This window comes from Syngnathus typhle, linkage group LG1 (genome assembly GCF_033458585.1).
Source record: "Syngnathus typhle isolate RoL2023-S1 ecotype Sweden linkage group LG1, RoL_Styp_1.0, whole genome shotgun sequence".
NCBI lineage: Eukaryota > Metazoa > Chordata > Actinopteri > Syngnathiformes > Syngnathidae > Syngnathus > Syngnathus typhle.
Window position 1 is genome coordinate 5,819,957 of NC_083738.1, and position 16,021 is coordinate 5,835,977.

General features: G+C 44.1%; 2 protein-coding genes across 3 annotated transcripts in view; both read left to right on the plus strand.

The window, feature by feature from the left end:
• The window catches only part of LOC133161945 (serine/threonine-protein phosphatase 2A 55 kDa regulatory subunit B beta isoform), a 55,354-nt gene extending 43,996 nt beyond the window's left edge, over positions 1 to 11,358 (plus strand). For both annotated transcript variants that reach the window (XM_061290700.1, XM_061290708.1), the window contains exons 7-10: positions 745 to 914; positions 4,610 to 4,701; positions 4,788 to 4,911; positions 9,752 to 11,358. In XM_061290700.1, the coding sequence (XP_061146684.1) occupies positions 745 to 914; positions 4,610 to 4,701; positions 4,788 to 4,911; positions 9,752 to 9,907 (542 nt within the window). In that variant the 3' untranslated portion in view covers positions 9,908 to 11,358. The remainder of the gene's footprint in view (positions 1 to 744; positions 915 to 4,609; positions 4,702 to 4,787; positions 4,912 to 9,751) is intronic.
• Positions 11,359 to 12,225: 867 nt separating this feature from the next.
• On the plus strand, positions 12,226 to 13,518 carry gpr151 (G protein-coupled receptor 151). The gene has a single exon (XM_061282516.1). It carries the CDS (start codon positions 12,226 to 12,228, stop codon positions 13,516 to 13,518), a length of 1,293 nt encoding a protein of 430 aa, XP_061138500.1.
• Positions 13,519 to 16,021: the final 2,503 nt, after the last annotated feature.

Consider the following 16,021-nt stretch of genomic DNA (forward strand, 5'->3'; position numbering starts at 1 on the left):
TAGTGAGTCTCAGTACTGAAATAAGAAGGGCCACCAGCCCCCTCCCTCCCAACTCCCTTGGAAGCCTATTATGTGCCCCTAGAGGGGGGCGCCGGGCGGAAGGGACGCACACACATGCATACAAACATGCATCACTGACACACGCGTAAATCCAGTGGGGCTCGAATGGTCCAACATTTAGACATTGATTTGTTTTTTCTTATTTTTATCCCCTTCTAAGCCCCCCTTCACCCGATCATTTTTCTATCTCTCAGTCCGCATCCTTCATTAGACTCCCCACTGGCACATCGTAGTATAAAGGGAGACGGGAGGTGGATCATAATGGTGGTGGTGGGCCGGGGGGGATTAAGAAGAGAGAGGTGAGGAAACATGGGAGTGCAAAAGAAGAGGAGGAAGAACAGCGAATAACAATAACTTGACAGCTCACAGTGGAATGTCTGGATCTCATCCCCTGCGTCCAGATGAGCTGCTGCCAGAATCAATATGAATCATAACCAATATTTACATCATGTTGACCCTTGGCTGTCTCCCTATGCACACGCACACCCGCGCACACACGCACGCACACACACACACACACACACACACACACGCGCGCGCGCGTACATAGTCTGAGGGGATGCAGCTGCTGCAGAATACCCCGGCATTGTTGTGCGCTTATTGTCAGCATCTGACTCCTCCGCAGTGAAATCTCAATGTCTTCAATGTCAAATATTGGTTTTTGTTTTCCTGGGTCTTGTTTAGACTTTGAGGAGCCGGAGGATCCCGCCACACGTTCCTTTTTCTCCGAAATCATCTCGTCCATCTCAGACGTGAAGTTCAGCCACAACGGCCGCTACTTGATGACGAGGGACTACCTCACTGTTAAGGTGTGGGACCTGCAAATGGAAAACAAGCCGCTTGAGACGTACCAGGTATGCATGCCCACAACCATGTCAATATCGCTGTGAAATGCAATCACCACGTATTGATTTTGGGCCGATGGCTCAACATAATCCTGTTTCACTGTCATGCAATGACTGCACCATATTTAGCGATCAAGCCGGGAGTGTTTATTGAGCTGCCGTCCTGTGAGAAGACAGATAGCGATGCTACTGATTCAACCTAAAGGGCAAAACCTCCCACTGTGGCGGGTCACTTGGGTCACATCCACACTGCCTGATCAAGGAGAAGCTATCTGAGGGCAGATCATGATTGATCAGGTCTGCAGGGCTCCAGGGATGATTCAGTTCAATTCCCTTTCCACCTGCTGCCCGTATCGCCCTCCTCAACAGATATGGGGGGATTATTTGGAGTTGAGCGTGTGGACTTGCAGTTTATGGGTGCTTGGTTGTCTTCTTGGGAAGCAGCGCTGTGCAAAAGTGTGGCTATACTTCAGCAAGTTGACGTGAACATAAAAACACATTGTAGCTTTCAAGACTGACTCATTTATATTCACTAGGCTTTAAATTGAATGCCAGTTGGCTTCATACTATAAGCTTTTGAAGTACTCGTTGAAAACTGAACTTTCAATGTCTTTTGTTATTTGTTCCAGAACAGTGGAAACTTGTGGACAAAAGTAAACTGACCAGCTGTTTTGTCCCTAGTGCCTTTTCAACCATCTAAATTGGTGAAAAGAAATTCAAAACTGTCACTTGTGTTGTAAGTAATAAGACAGGGAGAGAGAGCGAGAGAGGAGAGTAACAGTAGCATTACAAATAAACGAAGTGCACCTTCATGTGCATCTAGCCCAAGAAAAATAAAGCTATTTGACAGAGACATTGGACTGAAGATGAAACACTCTCGGCAACACACCAAACACAAGTCATTGAGACAACAAAATACATTTGCTGGCGACCGTTAGTTGACGTGGCCCTGCATAACGGCTACTTGTACGATTCGAGGAAAACTTAAAGGAGCACGCCAAAGCTATCAATCAAACGGCGCACACACGAAACAAACCGCGTTCAGACAAACGGCACACAGTAGACAGTAGTGACACTGAAATGTATATACCGTAATTTTCGGACTATAAGTCGCGTTTCTTTTTTCATAGTTTGGGTAGAGGGGCGACTTATACTCAGGAGCGACTTATATATGTTTTTTTTTTTCAAAAACTTTCAAAAAAAAAAAAAAAAGTGAAACCGCGATAAACGAACCGCAATGTAACAAGGGATTACTGTAATTTGAATTTCAAGTGACGACAGCAGCGCGACATTGTCCGAGCCCCATCCACCGTCCCTGGACGAGTCGATCTTTGTATCTTATGTAAACAACCCCCGCGCTGCTGACGCGACGTTGCGGTCGACAAAGGACGAGGAATTTGATCGATGGATTTAATGATTTAGAGTGCACAGATTGTTTGATAACATTATTGCTTATATAATAGTTATCCATCCATCCATTTTCTGAACCGCTTAGTCCCCACGGGGGTCGCGGGAGTGCTGGACACTGGCGGGCAGTAGGCGGGGGACACCCTGAACCGGTTGCCGGTCGATCGCAGGGCACACGGAGACAAACAACCATTCGCACTCGCACTCGCACTCACACCTAGGGACAATTTGGAGTCTTCAATCGGCTTACCAAGCATGTTTTTGGAATGTGGGAGGAAACCGGAGTGCCCGGAGAAAACCCACGCGGGCCCGGGGAGAACATGCAAACTCCACAGAGGGAGGGCCGGAAGTGGAATCGAACACGCACCCTCCTGACTGTGAGGCGGACGTGCTACCCAGCGCGCTACCGAGCCGCCTATATAATAGTTATTTGATATATAATTTATATATCGTTATATGGGCCTGTGGAATATTTTGAATTGCAAGAGCCGTCAGCGGCGCGCACGCATTGTTGACAAAGGACGATTGATGGATTTAATGAATTGGAGTGACGCAGATGGTTTCATTAACTTGTTATTTATGTAATAGTTTTTTGAATAACTCTGAATTTTACGTCAGGGCCGTTCTCAGCTCTTAGTTTGTGTTTATGTCACGTTAGCATACCTATCGTTTAGCCTGTTGTTGCTCGTTCATGACTGTTCTTGGTGTTGGATTTTGTCGAATAAATTGCCGCCCAAAATGCGACTTATACTCCGGAGCGACTTATAGTATAAGTTTTTATTCACTTTTTGGGCACTTAATGGCTGGTGCGACTAATACTCCGGTGCGACTTTCGGTCCGAAAATTTCGGTACTCACTCTGTGTCAAAGACGCACACGATCACAGCAACACACTCAGTCGATACCAGCAACTTTTAACTTACCGCTGCGCACAAGCTCCAATAATGTAACTCACTTGAGACTTAAGGCGCGGTGACGTAACTGTCCAACATTTTAATATAGGAACCTTTCTAACAATTTTTCCATTTTCTGTTATCTCTTCTCTTATTTTCTTCTCTTTTCTTTCTTACGGCTATTTTTTATTTTTCTTCTTCGTGCTACCGCTATTTTTATTTTTATTCTTCGTGATTGTGGTTCGCTTTGGCCTGGGGAGTTAAGTTCAGCATTCGCTTTAAAGATATCTGCCCCCATCTAGCGTTGTGAATGGGTATAATGTCTAGACCCCGAATGTAAGACAATTATTATTATTATTATCTTATATCAATGCAATACGGTAGTAATTACAGAAGACTTATACAGCGCTTTTTTTACACCATACATCACCCAAAACGTTTTAAAAAGCCAGACATTAAATTATTTGGAAATGTATTATTTATTGAAAACATATTAATTGAATCATTAAACAAATCGCTGCTCTTATATTCTGACTACGGGTTGTTGTTTTTTGTTTTAATTCCAAATAGCTTACATTACGGTCGAATCCGTGTCGGCAACATGTTGATGTTGCTAAATAGTGATGTCTTTAGTGGTTCATATTCTTTGTGGCTGATCTAAAGAAGACAGAGAAGAAAATGAAGAAGAAGAAGTCAAAGAAGGTTACAAAGAAGGCCATAGCTGTACAATAACTCGTGTTTGTGTTTGGCCATTAAAACTCAGTGAATTCTTTAGCGACGCGGATTCGCATGAAGCTATGATATAAGCCAAATGTGTCATTTTATAATCAGGCCTTTAACAAAGATACCATCGCTGTAAAAGCACAATGCATTGATGTCTACGCTGGCAACCGCCTGCCTCAATTGTACGTATTAGTTTTAGGTTAAAATGACTTGCTTTAATCTCCATAATCCCTCACCAAACACTGGATTGCAGCAAATCCCAGGGTTGTTTGATTTAACCCTCAATCCATTTCCTGAAGTGGTAATTTTTTTGGCCCATTTAAATTCATGCTGGTGTTGTTCTATTTGCTAGTTCGCGCAAAGCTAACCGGCTTGCTCTGGTCATCAAATTCCCTTTGGTGGCTGTCGTAACTGCGTCAAAGGCTGATCCTGCTGCTTGCTACATTAGTATGAAGCAGGATTTCTTAATAGGAAGTAGGTTTTCCATTCAACTGCCATTTGCCGCACAAGTTAACAGATGACGAGTGGTGCTAACAGTGACCGTATGAACAGAATGGCTGTTTCGGTTATATCACACATCACCTGAGAGTACTGAATATCCTCAGTGTATGCAGTCATATCAAGTGATATGGGAGTATTCTTTGATAATCGTAAAATTAAAATTGTTGTGTTTATTTTCTAGGTTCATGACTACTTACGAGGCAAACTTTGCTCCCTTTATGAGAACGACTGCATCTTTGACAAATTTGAGTGTGTCTGGAATGGATCAGACAGGTGAGATTCCCTCCATGACCCATCCAAACATTCACCACCCATCGGACTGTAAATCCCACTCACATTCTTCTCTCTTTCCTACTCAGCGTCATAATGACCGGCTCGTATAACAACTTCTTCCGAATGTTTGACCGTAACACTAAACGGGATGTCACGCTGGAAGCCTCCAGAGAGAACAGCAAACCTAGAGCCATTCTTAAGCCTCGCAAGGTACAAACGCCTTATGGACTCAAATGTGGATAACCCTTACATTTCTCAGTTCAACAAGCCATAATTCCAAATTCCAATAAGAACAAACTACAGTGATTTTCAAATCCTATAATGCTCAAGCTGATAAACTCAGTTTTTTTGGGGGCAAATATCGTTGTAGAATTTGATGCAAGCAGCCTTAAAAAAATCACTGGGACAGGGTCATGTATACTACTGTTGCAACACCTTTGCTTTCAACAACATCTAATAACCGTTTGGGAACTTGTGGAATTATTTCCCATCCTAGAAGTAGACCTCAGACTCTTATGCAGCTTTAGCTGCTCAACAGTCCGAGGTCTACTTTCTCATATTTGATGCTTCATAATGTGCTCTTTTACTACAAAGCCACAATGTTGTGTTGTGTGCTGATTCTTTTATGACTGTCAACCCAAATAAATGTATGAGCACCTCATATTATATACAGTAAAAGCTGCAAAACAAACTGACAAATAACTCGTTTTCAAATCAGACGAATAAAAACTGGTCAAATTTTTTTTTTAAAAAAAAGATATTGAAAGTGAAGACAATTTCCAATTCTAGTCCTGACACATTTGATCCACAATTTGTCTTCGCGGGCCACATAAAATGATGTGGCGGGCCGGATCTGGCCCCCGGGCCTTGAGTTTGAAAGCTGTGACCTAAGGGATTGAAGACTGAGTAGTCAATTTTGGTTTTTAACCTTGCCAATAGTTTTAATAAATATTCTTGTCTGAGTTACTGTAAGTTAGAGATTTAAAATTTCCTTGTGACAAGAAAAAATGTCGGCAACCATTAAACTGTTTTTCTTGTCTGGGTTACTGTCAGGTTAACATTCAAAATTTCCTTGTGACAATACATACATACATACAAAACAGAATAGGATCAAATACAGTGAACGGGAACCACCCACGAAAAACAAAAATCGTAGTAGTAGTAGAAAGTAGAAACGATATATGCATACTTAGTAATTTAAATACCAGCGTATTAGAATTCCCAGCATATAGTGTTTCTTGTTGTTTCTTGTTTCTTATCTTTTCCTGTTGACAACCATTAAAACTGTTGCCGCACGTCTAGTGAACATCTTTGCGACCTTGAATGAACCCTGACCAAAAATCAATATCCTTTACCCTTGTAGACATTTGCAAAAGTTACAGTTTCTTTCCGTGTATAGTGCGCAAAATTTAACTAATTTATTGTCCTAAAATCTGGGGTGCGCATTATACATGGGTACAAAAAAAAATATTTTTTTTTTTAAAAATTTTTTTTTTTTTTTTTTTTTTTTTTTTAAGTCCCAATGATCGTCACACACGCAGGGAGGCAATGGGTCCCATTTTTATAGTCTTTGGTATGGTCTTAACTAGGCTGGATGTAATTTTTTTTGTTGGCGTTGATTTCTCCGACTGCCCGTAAACGCACCACCGCGCTCCGTGCGCGCACGGGAAAGAGCCGTGCGGACGTGGAAAAGGCGGCTCTGTATGGGAGAGACGTTGAAGAGGAATAAAAACACCCTTGGAAACCAAAACTTGCCCCTCGTCGTGACTCGGAGCCGCAACAAATGTTTCGGATTTGTGTAGGGTACATTGTGACAGACAGCAAACGAGCAGGTGATCGAGCAAGCATCTGATACGAGAGCATTGCTGTCGCATGGAGCGTGTTTGAAGTGAACAGCAGAGAAGAAAGGAACAAGGCAAAGTGTTGTGAAATAAAATGCACAGACCGGATGCGCAAGACACGTCAGCTATATAAAGAGCGAGAGTTGTTTTCTTCTTATTAGTTTCAATTCACAGTTTAATTAGCAGTTTCAATCAGCAAATAAAAAAATGCGTATTACAGGTAATATTTTATTTCACAACACTGCCTTGTTCCTTTGGTCTCTGCTGTTCATCCTAAAACACAAAGGCGCTCTTTAAGCAATGCGACAGTGAGCGCCCGGCGCGCTGCGGTTGCCGACCGCACCAAATTAAGCTCCCTGCGCAGTGCGCACTGAGGTCCACTTAAATTTTAGAAAGTACATCAGGACTTTAAAAATATCTTCTAAATTTCAGCGACGGCAGTTGGGCGGTCGGCGGCGCGCTACGGTTGAGCGTTCTCTCTCGCGCTCTCTCTCTCGCTCTCTCTCGCTCTCGCACACACGCGCACACACGCACACGCGCACACACGCAAACCGGATATTATACGGAGGCCGCCATTACAAATGCGCAGAACGGATGCGCAAGACACGTCAGCTATATAAAGAGCGAGAGTTCAGTTCTCCACCTATTAGTTTCAATTCACAGTTTAATTAGCAGTTTCAATCGGCAAATAACAAAATCCGTAATACAGGTAATATTTTATTTCACAACACTTTGCCTTGTTCCTTTCTTCTCTGCTGTTCACTTCAAACACGCTCCATGCGACCGCAATGCTCTCGTATCAGACGCTTGCTCGATCACCTGCTCGTTTGCTGTCTGTCACAATGTACCCTACACAAATCCGAAACATTTGTTGCGGCTCCGAGTCACGACGAGGGGCAAGTTTTGGTTTCCAAGGGTGTTTTTATTCCTCTTCAACGTCTCTCCCATACAGAGCCGCCTTTTTCACGTCCGCACGCGTCTTTCCCGTGCGCGCACGGAGCGCGGTGGTGGGGCGTTTACGGGCAGTCGGAGAAATCAACGCCAACAAAAAAATTTACATCCAGCCTAGTTAAGACCATACCAAAGACTATAAAAATGGGACCCATTGCCTCCCTGCGTGTGTGACGATCATTGGGACTTAAAAAAAAATAAAAAATAAAAAACAATATTTTTTTAAAAATTCATAAAAATTGGGTGCGTATTATACATGGGTACAGGCTTTTTTCCAGCATAAGCATGCCATTTTTAGGGTGCGTATTATACATGGGGGCGCACTATACGTACACGGTAGTAAAAAGTGAGTAGAACATGAGCAGTTCTGGATCAAATGAAAAAAAAACAGGCCTACTTTGTGTTTACACACTTTGTATTTCAAATTTTAATCTAAAATTCTAATCCGAGCTATGTTTTACAACATAACGACGGGCTACGCAAAATAACATATCATGGGAATTGCTGCGGTCTCGGAATTTTTATTCATTTTTTTATTTGTTTAATTTGTTCTCTATTTTATATTGCGGATTTCCACTGTTTGCAGATATTTTTAATAGCAAATACAGTGACCCCTCGCCAATTCGCGCTTCACCTTTCGCAAATGTGTTACTTCACGGGTATATAAGTGATGGGAGAACGGCATTTGAATACGCGCTAATAGCGCGGGGTATGACTCCGAGCAATGTGGATCATTGTGGACGTGATTGATTCAAGCAGAGGAGGTGACAGCCGGCCACACGCACCAACCGGTGCAGAAGGAGTCGGGACGTGACAATATCACGTGTTTGTTCTTTTATTTACTGTAAATGTGCAATACATGCACAGAATAGTGTGGGAATGCTTAATAAGGGAATAAGAAAGGTTTATGAAAGGATTGGGGAGGGTTTAAAAAGCTTTAATATTGTTTATTGGACCACAATGCTAGAGGAGATTCATGCGCAACCGTGACTCACTTTGGTTTTGCTATGCATGATTAGTGTAGTGGTTAGTAGAGATGCACCGATCCGATATCTGGATCGGATATCGGCCCCGATATCAACAAAATAGATGGATCGGGTATCGGAAAATGCAGCCGATCTGTGAGCCGATACTTTCCTTAATTTATTGGGACGCGGGCTACGTCATACGTCAGCAGCACGTGTGCCGCATGCCACGAGAGTTTTCTAAACAAATGCAAACATGGAGCGAACGTTCGCTTCTCTTCCCCGGGTTGCTAAGCGGACGTCAAACCCTGCGCGTTCGCTTCTCTTCGGGTTGCTAATGGGACGTCAAAGGCTGCGCGTTCGCTTCTCTCCCGAATGGGGGGGGGGGGCGGTCGGCTAATCGGATGTCAAACGCTGCGTGTTCGCTTCTATTCCGGGGGGGTGTTAATGGGACGTCAAACGCTTTGTGTGGCGGGCTCTATCTGTAATGTTTCTCTATACCATGAGAAATAACTTGACAAGACGACCAGGTTTTAGGGAAGCAGTGAGTCAATCATGTATTGATGTTCGTTTCTTTTTAGCCGCAGTCTCTCCTAGCTACAACATGCCATCCGCCCGCCATACCTCTAGCTCCACCCCCCAGTACGGGTAACCACACAGTCCAAATACACCATCTAGTGTGGAAACTGAGAAGCTGAGCTCAAGCTTCTTGTGCGGGCCATATTCAATTATGTTTTCAGAATTTGCTGCGGGCCAATAAAAACTGGACCGTTAGTTTGGACACCCCTAATTTAGAGCAAAGAACTGTGTAGTCTGCCTGATGCCATTGCCTTTGGTATTTTCTGTTCCACATGTAGAGTTATGTAGCTTGTTAAGTCAACCATAATATCGGATCGGTATCGGGTATCGACCGATACGCAAAGCAACGGCATCGGTATCGGTATCGGAACTGAAAAAGTCGGATCGGTGCATCTCTAGTGGTTAGTGTAGGTTCTGAAGATGGAGAATTTGCATTGCTTTGCAAGGTAAACTATACTCCTAATTAACCTACAATACACCCATTCCCTCCAGCGGCCAACAAGAAACACTATACATTGGGAATTTCGATACGTTGGTATTTAAATTACTAAATATGCATATATCGTTTCTACTTTGCAGATTTTTGTTTATAGTGGGTGGTTCTCGTTCACTGTGTTTGATCCTACTCTGTTTTGTATCAAATCATATTGTGCTTGGCATCTGTATGTATAGGCCTTCAAACTCCTCCTCCTCATTGGCTGTACTCTCCAACAGGTGTGCGTGGGCGGCAAACGCCGAAAGGATGAGATTAGCGTGGACAGCTTAGACTTCAGCAAGAAGATCCTTCACACGACGTGGCACCCGCACGAGAACATCATTGCCGTAGCAGCCACCAATAACCTTTACATCTTCCAGGACAAAGTCAACTAAAGCGTGCAGACACGTTGGGTGTGTTTATCGAAACAGAGGAGTCCTGATGTACACATCCAGCACCTCCCTGGAGCTTGTCGCTGCTAACCTGATTTGCGCTGAGAACGTGCAGCATCCTTCTGGAAGTGGCCGTACAGATCAGAAATCTTAACAGGGGTTTCCGATCATCTTACTTTATTTAGCCATGCGCGCTTGGACAAAAGGGAATCCTGCGCAACAAGATTACAGCTGCATGAGCAGCAAGATGTAGCAAGACCCTGGAGACAAAAGGTGGGGGAGCATGTGTGATGGTGACTCATTATAATGTAGCAAGAGCGCCCCTTCTCTATCAATCTGCTGTAGTGCAAGTGAGGCATCATTTGGGACTGCACAACCTGCTGCTTCAATTCAAAGGGCAGGAGGAGAGACTGTTTTCTGCCCACGCGTGACACGTAGTCACTCTTTCTACTGTAGTCTGTGATGTGAATGAGGCTCTTTGTAATGGTTTTATTTAATACCAGTCGATGGGTGTGTTTAGCTGCTGTGGTGCCTTCTTTTGGTATGTGGGTGTTCAATGTAGAGGGCGAGGATCGGGTGGGGGCAGGAGTGTAAATGTTGTGACCTAAAGGTTTGGTTGTCTTTCCCATCTGAACAAAAATTAATTTAAAGCAAAGCAATGTTTAAGGCAATGAGAATGATGACATCAGTGGCTTTAACACTATGCTGTGTACAATGTAAATACAAAAACAAAAATGTGGGATCCGTTTACAAGTGACATGGGGAAAGCCACCTCATATCCCTGCTTAAAATTAAAGCACCGTTTTGGAAAAATGGACAAAGAAAGACACATTTGGAGTTTTCACTCCAAGTAGACATAATTTGCATTTTTTTCACAAAGCAGTTCCCTGCTGACCAAATAACATTGACTTTAGTCAAAATACTGCAAGTCAAGACTTATAGCACACATTTTACCCCCTATTTTCTGTCTTGCTGAAATCAGGCTGTTTTTAAGTCAATTTACCTTATTATTGTATGTCCCCGTTACACCAATTTACAATTGAAAAAGTGTAATCTGATGACATTTTAATAATTGAACTTCGACAGACCGTCTCTGAAGCACTCTCTGAGATCATAGTTGCTTTCTCAAGTCATGTTTTTAATCTCGGATTGCTTGAATCTTGTCCATGCTTGTTGGTGGAGTGTGGTCTCACGTTGCAGGTTGGATTTTAGCACCTGCTGGAGGTTTTGTGTTAAGAGCCAGCGTCCAATGAGGTGAGCACTAAATCAAAAGGTCTAAGCAAAACTCTGTGAAATCAGGGAATTCATAATGTACATATGCTTCCTTTCAACAAAACGACCTTGATTTGTGAAACTTTTATAGCTCAGAATGTAATACGAATGACCATGCAGTCTTTATGCTTACTGGACTTTTCTTTGATAAAAAACAAAAAAACAAAACCGTAATAAACATGTGCAAGTTCAAACCAAACGTGTCATTATTTCTATCAAACAGCATTTAGAGTGAGGGCGCCTCCACGTGGACAAAACGTTACGTTATCATTAATATTGCTCATAATGGGGGTGATTATCATAGTTTTCAGAATCCTTCAGAATTGTGCAAAAGTATTATATCATCAAAGTATGAATATATTTGGATATATAATTATTCTTGTGATAAAAAATACAGAACAAAATGAACTTCATTCTTTTAATTGCAAAAAGAAAACCGATGTCCCTTTTTGGGGTGGGTGGGGAGAAGTACAATCAATATACGTAGCTGGGGAATTTTGATAAGATATTATCTAATCGTACTATTGACTTTACAAATAAATTGTATTGCATCTGCAAACGTTTAACGACATTTACTGACCAAAAAGGAGACCGTCTTGCTGACACTTAAAAGAATGGAGGTTGTTACTATTTCCACACAACGATAAAGTGTTATTAGTTGTTTACTGGTTTTGAAATAGAAATACATACATACAATAAAAACGGACATGTAATTGATGTAGCGCAGACATAATTCTCAGTACTACAAGTTAAGTCACGTGAAATGGTCCCCATCACTGTGTGGGCTCCTTAATTGGCCCCATGACATACGCATCTATACCGCCTTTTGTCAGCTGGGAGCCCGAGCTGTCAATCAAACAGCATCTTTATAAGGTGCCACCCAAGCTGCGGAGTCGTGTCTTGGAATAAATCCACAGACAGACAGCCGCTCCCCTGAGATCACAGACTGGCGATCAGTACAACATTCAGAAGGGGAAATTGTTGTCCTGGCTTTTGTTTTTGTCATTTGAAACTATTTTCAATTCGTCTCATTGTTTTTTTGGGGAGAGATGAATAAACTGTCCGGAAACAATTCGACGGTGATGAACAGCTCCCTCAGCAAGTGGTCAGTCAACGATGGTGGCTCCTTCCAACATTTGGACCCTGGCGAACTGAGGGTTCTTGTGCCGGCGGTCCTGGGCATTATTTGCATCTTGGGCTTGGCTTGCAATTTGACCGCCATGGCAATCTTGTTGTCCAGTGCCCACAAGGGCAAACTGTCCCTCATCAACTCGCTCATCTTCAACCTGATATTTGCCGACGGCCTGGTGCTGCTCTTCAGCGTGCCCTTCCGGGCCGCCTCCTATTCCAAGGCCAGCTGGACGCTGGGCTGGGTCGTGTGCAAGACGTCCGACTGGTTCCTCCACTCGTGCATGGCGGCCAAGAGCTTCTCGGTGGCCATCATGGCCAAAGCCTGCTACCGCTATGTGTCCAACCCGACCAAGCAGGTGAGCATCCACCTGGGCTCCATCCTGGTGGCACTGTTCTTCATCTGGCTGTCGGCTTGTGTGGTCCCCATCCCTCAGTGGCTTTTTGCCACGCTGCAACGGGGGCTCCACGGGCTCATGTGTGTGCTGTGGGTCCCCCCTGAAGCATGGGGGTTCATGTCTGTGTACATAAAGGCTTACCCGCTGGGGGTCTACTGCGCCCCCCTCAGCTTTTCCCTCATATACTTCTGGAAGGCTTACGGCCAATGCCAGCGCCGCTCCAGTAAGAGTCAGAACCTGCGTACACAGATCAGGTCCAGAAAGCTCACCTTGATGCTCTTCAATCTCACCGTGGCCACCGCCATCCTCTGGCTGCCGCAGTGGGTGGTGTGGATTTGGGAGCACCACTCGGCAGAGGGGGGGTCACAGAGCTTCGTCTCATCCCCTCCTCTTCTCATCGCCCTCTCGGCTCAGATGCTTACCTTGTCGCTGTCGCTCGTCAACCCTCTCATCGTGCTCTCCCTCTCCGAAGAGTTCCGGGAGGGCTACCGCGGGCTGTGGCGGCGCCTCACCCTGCGCAAGCAACCTCCTTCCAAACCCGGACCGCACAAACCCACCTCGCTCCAGTCGCCTTGTCCCAGACCGGAGATGTCCGGCCAGCAGAGGGACGAGAGGAGCCTTGAAACATTAAGCACCCAGCCGGGAAGCAGCGGAGATGCCCAGCTCAAGCACGACGCCGCTAGAGGTGACGTCGACAAAGACGGCCTCGTCTTGCCAGACGTGGAACAGTTCTGGCACGAGAGGGAGTCCGGCTCACATTTGGATGATAATGACCCGGTGCCGTGGGAGCATCAGGACCACCAGGAGAGAAATTAACTACCAGCGAATCCTCTGAATGATCTCGGCAACATTTTTGTTCTCTTCATGAATTGGACTGCACTGCAAATTCACCGAGTTCTGTATAATCCTGTGCTCATCTTTTGGAGACAACTAAATGGAACATAGTAAGACATTGTTTATTGTTTGAAAAATGTAAACACAGACATAATAGATATTAGCCCACAATCTTCCAATCCAGGTTCTGTTTAAACTCAACGTAGTTTTTTGCCACTTTCATGTGGCCAACGCCTTTGATTCAGGGCTTAACTGTACAATAGACATAGCATGTAATTTGCCTGCAATGAATGGTATTAGTAAAGTGCAGCTTTTTTGAAGTACATGCACAGAGAGTTAGTTGTTAGTTAGTTCTCTTGGATATTGCCTTGCTTGGTTTCGTTTAAATGTCAGTGCAGCAAAGCTTGTGGAGGTCTGTGATTCCAGGCAGGTATTTCTGCATTCATGTATGTGCAAGTCACCCATGTTTACAATAAAGTCATCCCTAATGAGTGAGTCTTATAGGTCACGTCTGTCAAACTTTAGATGACACTCGCCAGGTCATAAATCAGCAGACGATCCCCTGCTGACATCAATTTATTAAATATATTTCCATAAGGGCATCTCTAATTAGTGCTTTTAATTGGGGCTTTTCCTCTGAACTCAGATGGCGTCCGTTCAATGGACTCTGCTCCTCATTGATCTGCACATAGCTGATAGGTCATGAGCTGTCACTCAAAGCCATACACAATATGAAAGAAAAGTGTCTTGGGTAAGTCTTTATCTGTGATGGATAACAATTTATCTTTCAAATTATGCTCCCAGCAAAATGTTTTCCCCATGATTTGAAACATTGGATGGAAAAGTTCACCCTGAATACGTATTTCTGCGGCCTCGCCTGCTCGTGACATTTCCCTTCTCATTAATCATTGATGTTGACCTTTCTTTGCCTGAAGCAAGTGCTTCAATGGGAGCAACTTAACTACAGTATATATAGGTAAGCCGCGGAGTGGAGACTTGGCCATGAACACTCAGGGCAAGGCCAAATGCTTTCAATGTTGGCCAGAATCCCTGATGTCCAACGGGTAATAATACAACAGTACAATTGGGATCCATAGTGCAAGCGTCTGCAGCCCATTTGTTTATAATACAGGTGCAGATGTGAGGCTGATAATAGGGATAGGAACGAAAAAAACAATCAAGCTTTAATCAGAGAGAAAATGTTTTTCAAAAGGTTGAAATAATCAACATAGAAAGTGGCAAAAATGTAATTAGTTTGGTTGCCTCTTTACTTACCTCTGGCTGTGCCCCCTCCCCTGCTGCGAGAAAAGGGCGGGGTTGTTTCATCCCTCAGCCAATTATCATCTCTTATGAATGAATCACTGCAGGAAGTGACACGCTCGTCAGACTAATTGTGCTCAGCGGGAGAGGGCCCTTGCGATTAAACTCAAGGATCTTGAGTGCACATTTCTATGTAGAAGTGTGTGTGTGTGTGTGTGTGTGCGTGCGTGCGTGTGTGTGAGTGCGTGTGCGCGTGTGCGTGTGTGTGTGTGTGCGTGTGGTCTGCGCCTGGCATTTAGGAGGCTTTTGATTAGAATACACTAAAGAGCAGACCAGGAAAAGACAACTATAAAAGGATACTTATTAATTTTCAGCAATAGAAAGTTAATATTTGGTCTACAATGAATTTGATAACTTCATCATTTGGACCAAGAACGTACTGGGACTAAAACACAGGTGTCAAACCCAAGGCCCGGGGTCCAGATACGGCCTGCCACATCATTTTATGTGGCCTGCGAGGACAAATTGTGCATCAAATTCGTGTCATTACTAGAATTGCAAATTGTCTTCACTTTTAATAATGTCTTTTTTTAAAAATATTTGACCAATTTTTACTCATCTGATTTGAGTTATTTGTCAGTTTGTTTTGTAGCTTTTACTGTATATAATATGAGGTGCTCATACATTTATTTGGGTTGACAGTCATAATGGCCCTCCAAAAGAAGCTATGACTACAATGCGGCCTATGAAAGAAATTAGGTTGACACCCCTGGACTAAAGGGTGGGGTGGCCGTGTCTATCACATGGTTTGACCAGCTCTGATATAGATTGGCTTTTCGGGAAAACGCAGGCAATTTTCTGAAATTCCGGATGGCCAGAATCTACTTACTGTTGTCTGGGAATAACCTCCTGTTTTCTGGGCTCAGGTAACGACCAATCACGGCTCAACGGGCGAACACCACAGATCCAAACAGGTGAGCCGAGATTGGTCTGAGCTTCCCTCATCCCAGCCACTTCATCTAGCTCATCCCGGGGGATCCCAAGGCGTTCCCGGGCCAGCTGAGAGACATAGTCTATCCAGCGTGTCCTGGGTCGTCCCCAGGGTCTCCTACCGGTGGGACATGCCCGGAACACCTCCCCATGGAGGCGTCCAGGAGGCATCCTGATGAGATGCCCAAGCCACCTCATCTGGCTCCTCTCAACATGGAGGAGTAGCGACTCTACT